Genomic DNA, 4,962 nt, shown 5'->3' with positions numbered 1-4,962 from the left:
CTCACGCACTCACTCACTCACTCATTCACACGCACACACTCACTCACTCACTCACACGCACACACTCACTCATTCACTCACTCACTCACTCACACGCACACACTCACTCATTCACTCACTCACACGCACTCACTCATTCACTCACTCACTCACTCATTCACACACACACGCACTCACTCACTCACACAGCGCACACACACACACATTCACTCACTCACTCACTCACTCACTCACTCACTCACACGCACACACACATTCACTCACTCATTCACTCACTCACTCACTCACACACGCGCACACACACTCTCACTCACACGCACACACTCACTCATTCACTCACTCACACGTACACACTCACTCATTTACTCATTCATGCACTCATTCACTCACTCACGCACTCATTCACTCACTCATTCACACGCACACACTCACTCATTCACTCACACGCACACACTCACTCATTCACTCACTCACACTCACTCAGTCACTCACTCATTCACTCACACACGCGCACACACACACTCACTCACTCACTCACACACACACTCACACGCACGCACACTCACTCATTCACTCACTCACTTGCACACACACACACTCACTCACTCATTCACTCACTGACTCATTGCCGGCGGCACTGCGGGCGACGCCACAGCCGCGGCACCTGGACCCACGCTTCCCTCTGAGAGACGAGCACTCGAGCCAGAGCACAGCTGTTCCAGACCTCTCAGCACACACACACACACTCACTCACTCTCACACACTCACAAACACACACACTCACACTCATTCACTCACTCACACACTCACTCATTCACTCACTCACTCACTCACTCACTCACACACACACTCACTCACTCGCTCGCACGCACACACTCACTCACTCACACACGCACACACTCACACGCACACACACACACACACTCACTCACTCACTCACTCACACACTCACTTAGTCACTCACTCAAGGCCCTGATATACTTCAAACGAAGTTAGTTTTCGTTCTTTGTTTGGGGGGAAAAAGAAGTTTGAAAAGGCTGAGCGACGGTATACTGTTTTCAAACATTCCGACACCCGCGCTGCTGGAGGCGGGGTGTAATGTAAACGTGTGTCGTGTCACGCCACTCGCGCGTATGCCCTAAACACAACAACGATGCAATGACGAAATGTATCTAGGTGTGAGATGGGCCCCAATGGTCAGAATATTATAGACAAAAGAATAATGATTAGCAGCAGTTCAGAGTCAAGTATCATGTTTGCAATACAAAAGGACCATTCCATTTCCATATTCAGTCCTTTATGGGAAGTGTGAATGTCTCATAGTCTGAAAACTTTTTTTTTTTTAAGTCTGAAAACTTTAGCATGATGTGAAAAAAAAATATTGGAGTCATCTCAATAACATAAACATGATACTTTCTTTTATGATTGTTCATTTATTTTATTAAACTGGGTAAACTAATGCACCTTTTTATATTTTATGTGGTGTCATGATTTAATTTTGATAAAAACAAAGGTTAAGTATTGAATGTTCTTTTGGCATTTCCTCTCAAATTCGCTTACAGAAAAAACGACTGCAGCAGCATGATTTTGTTTGAAATGAAGTCATATCAGTTTGTTCTTCGATTTCGTTTGAAGTATATCGGGGCCTTCACTCGCTCGCTCACTCACTCACACACAGACACACACAGAGCCGTAGCTCATGAATTATTCATGATCTTGCCCGGCAGGAGGCGGAGCGTCAGAAGGAGGAGGCGGAGCATCAGCAGGAGGATGAGGAGGGCTGGGTGAAGGTGACGAAGGGCAGCCGCGGTGTGAAGGTCCGCCCACACAGCGAGACGGCCAATGAGAGGACACTTCAGAAGGAGAAGAAGAAGAAAGAGCGCAAGGAGCTGCTGAACTTCTACACGTGGCAGCACAGAAACACGCAGAAAGAATGTGAGTCTTGAGATGATCAACGACTCATTCATGCATGAGTGAAGACTGAGAGAGAGAGAGAGCACTAGATAGTGTGTGACGAGTCTGCTGTCTGAACGCCACCGACTTTAATTGTTTTTATCATGAAAAACAATTGTAAACAATAGAAATGTGAGATATAAACTCCAAATTGCAGAATTTCAATATATAATCTATAGAATTGCGAGATGTAAACTCCGAATTACAATATAAACTCAGAATTGTGAGATAAACTAGAAAGTTGCGAGAAGTGAACTCAGAATTGCGAGTTGCAAACTAAGAACTGCAAGATACGAACTCAGAATTGTGAGATTTAAACTCAGAATTGCAAGAAATAAACTAAGTGCGAGATGTAAACAATAGAATTGCGAGAAGTGAACTCAGAATTGCAAGAAATAAACTAAGTGCGAGATGTAAACAACAGAATTGCGAGATTTAAACTCAGAATTGTGAGATGTAAAATTGTTATTCCTTTTTTCTTGCAATGCTGACTTTTTGGGTTTTTTTCAAAATTGCACCTTTTTATGTCATAACTGTTGTAATTCTGAGAAATAAAGGTCAGAGCATGGTGCCGTGTGTCTGAGAGGCTCTCAAAACGAATCATCCGTCTGTTTCAGATATCGCTGAGCTGAGGAAGAAGTTTGAAGAGGACAAACAGAGAATCGCTGTACTGAGAGCACAGAGGAAATTCAGACCCTACTGATTCAACATACCCACAATCCCCTGCACCCGCTGACTCCACATACCCACAATCCCCTGCACCTGTTGGCCTGTACTGTCTGGTTACATGAAGGTTCATTTGAAATAAAGTCTGGAGAGCATCAAAGGTTTCTATTTACAATGTGTTTTTTTAGCGCTGAGCAATGTAGCCAATCACAGACTTATCTGTTGATTCTTGAACACCTCTGATTGGCCATTCTGTTCAAATGAGTGAGAATTCACTAGCCGGATTTTTTCTGCACATGAATTAGTCTCGTTGTAACATGATGTAAATAAGAGGGTAAACTAATGCACCTTTTTATATTTTATGTGGTGTCATGATTTAATTTTGATAAAAACAAAGGTTAAGTATTGAATGTTCTTTTGGCATTTCCTCTCAAATTCGCTTACAGAAAAAACGACTGCAGCAGCATGATTTTGTTTGAAATGAAGTCATATCAGTTTGTTCTTCGATTTCGTTTGAAGTATATCGGGGCCTTCACTCGCTCGCTCACTCACTCACACACAGACACACACAGAGCCGTAGCTCATGAATTATTCATGATCTTGCCCGGCAGGAGGCGGAGCGTCAGAAGGAGGAGGCGGAGCATCAGCAGGAGGATGAGGAGGGCTGGGTGAAGGTGACGAAGGGCAGCCGCGGTGTGAAGGTCCGCCCACACAGCGAGACGGCCAATGAGAGGACACTTCAGAAGGAGAAGAAGAAGAAAGAGCGCAAGGAGCTGCTGAACTTCTACACGTGGCAGCACAGAAACACGCAGAAAGAATGTGAGTCTTGAGATGATCAACGACTCATTCATGCATGAGTGAAGACTGAGAGAGAGAGAGAGCACTAGATAGTGTGTGACGAGTCTGCTGTCTGAACGCCACCGACTTTAATTGTTTTTATCATGAAAAACAATTGTAAACAATAGAAATGTGAGATATAAACTCCAAATTGCAGAATTTCAATATATAATCTATAGAATTGCGAGATGTAAACTCCGAATTACAATATAAACTCAGAATTGTGAGATAAACTAGAAAGTTGCGAGAAGTGAACTCAGAATTGCGAGTTGCAAACTAAGAACTGCAAGATACGAACTCAGAATTGTGAGATTTAAACTCAGAATTGCAAGAAATAAACTAAGTGCGAGATGTAAACAACAGAATTGCGAGATTTAAACTCAGAATTGTGAGATGTAAAATTGTTATTCCTTTTTTCTTGCAATGCTGACTTTTTGGGTTTTTTTCAAAATTGCACCTTTTTATGTCATAACTGTTGTAATTCTGAGAAATAAAGGTCAGAGCATGGTGCCGTGTGTCTGAGAGGCTCTCAAAACGAATCATCCGTCTGTTTCAGATATCGCTGAGCTGAGGAAGAAGTTTGAAGAGGACAAACAGAGAATCGCTGTACTGAGAGCACAGAGGAAATTCAGACCCTACTGATTCAACATACCCACAATCCCCTGCACCCGCTGACTCCACATACCCACAATCCCCTGCACCTGTTGGCCTGTACTGTCTGGTTACATGAAGGTTCATTTGAAATAAAGTCTGGAGAGCATCAAAGGTTTCTATTTACAATGTGTTTTTTTAGCGCTGAGCAATGTAGCCAATCACAGACTTATCTGTTGATTCTTGAACACCTCTGATTGGCCATTCTGTTCAAATGAGTGAGAATTCACTAGCCGGATTTTTTCTGCACATGAATTAGTCTCGTTGTAACATGATGTAAATAAGAGGTTCATTGATTATAAAGGAACTTTGTGAGATCGCGATGAACTGAAGGAAGTGACACCTTTTTAGTTATTATAAAGGAAGTGCTATTGCCGCACTTTCTAGGCTAAATATAATCTGCTCAGAATTCAAACAAAAGTTTAGTTTTTTCAGCCATATACCCTGTACAAGCAGTTTCAAGGTTCATAAATGTGATGCATTTTCGAATGGGAGAAAAATAATTTGTCAAAATAGATGTTCAAGCAAAGTAAATGCAGACTAAGAAAAATATTAGAATTTTTGTGTCAAAATGTTTTTTTTTAAATGCGGTTGCAATTATTTATAAAAGTAATTACTAGTAAATCTTGCATTTTTCTCACTGTACATTGTTCCTGAATTCCAGCTTTCCTGGGGAATACACTGCCACTAGGTTGAAGTGCATCATCCTAATTAGGAGACTAATTAGGGGACCTCGTCAAGGTTTTTCTGGTTTATCAAAGGGACTAAAGGTTTATGATCTGTGAGTACTTTGAAGGACTCCAAACCACAAAGATATCGTGACAGCTTTTCACACATCCAAACTGAAGCCAAATG

At 42.1% G+C, this 4,962-nt stretch overlaps 1 protein-coding gene and 1 long non-coding RNA gene across 2 annotated transcripts; both read left to right on the top strand.

Annotated features, from left to right (window-relative positions):
* The first annotated feature begins 1,552 nt into the window (after nt 1-1,552).
* Nucleotides 1,553-2,604, top strand: LOC107673314 (uncharacterized). The gene is made up of 2 exons (XR_001632393.1): nt 1,553-1,935; nt 2,571-2,604. It is a non-coding gene; the product is annotated as an uncharacterized LOC107673314 (long non-coding RNA).
* Nucleotides 2,605-3,209: 605 nt separating this feature from the next.
* Nucleotides 3,210-4,098, top strand: LOC107673310 (putative ribosomal RNA-processing protein 7 homolog B; the record flags this gene model as incomplete). The annotated part of the gene is made up of 2 exons (XM_016466855.1): nt 3,210-3,438; nt 4,013-4,098. Coding segments are annotated over 2 exons (315 nt in total), but the record flags the coding sequence as incomplete, so codon positions are not given.
* Nucleotides 4,099-4,962: the final 864 nt, after the last annotated feature.

This window comes from Sinocyclocheilus anshuiensis, unplaced genomic scaffold, assembly GCF_001515605.1.
Source record: "Sinocyclocheilus anshuiensis isolate Anshui unplaced genomic scaffold, SAMN03320099.WGS_v1.1 scaffold764, whole genome shotgun sequence".
Classification (NCBI taxonomy): Eukaryota; Metazoa; Chordata; class Actinopteri; order Cypriniformes; family Cyprinidae; genus Sinocyclocheilus; species Sinocyclocheilus anshuiensis.
This window is presented reverse-complemented; position numbering and strand designations above follow the sequence as displayed.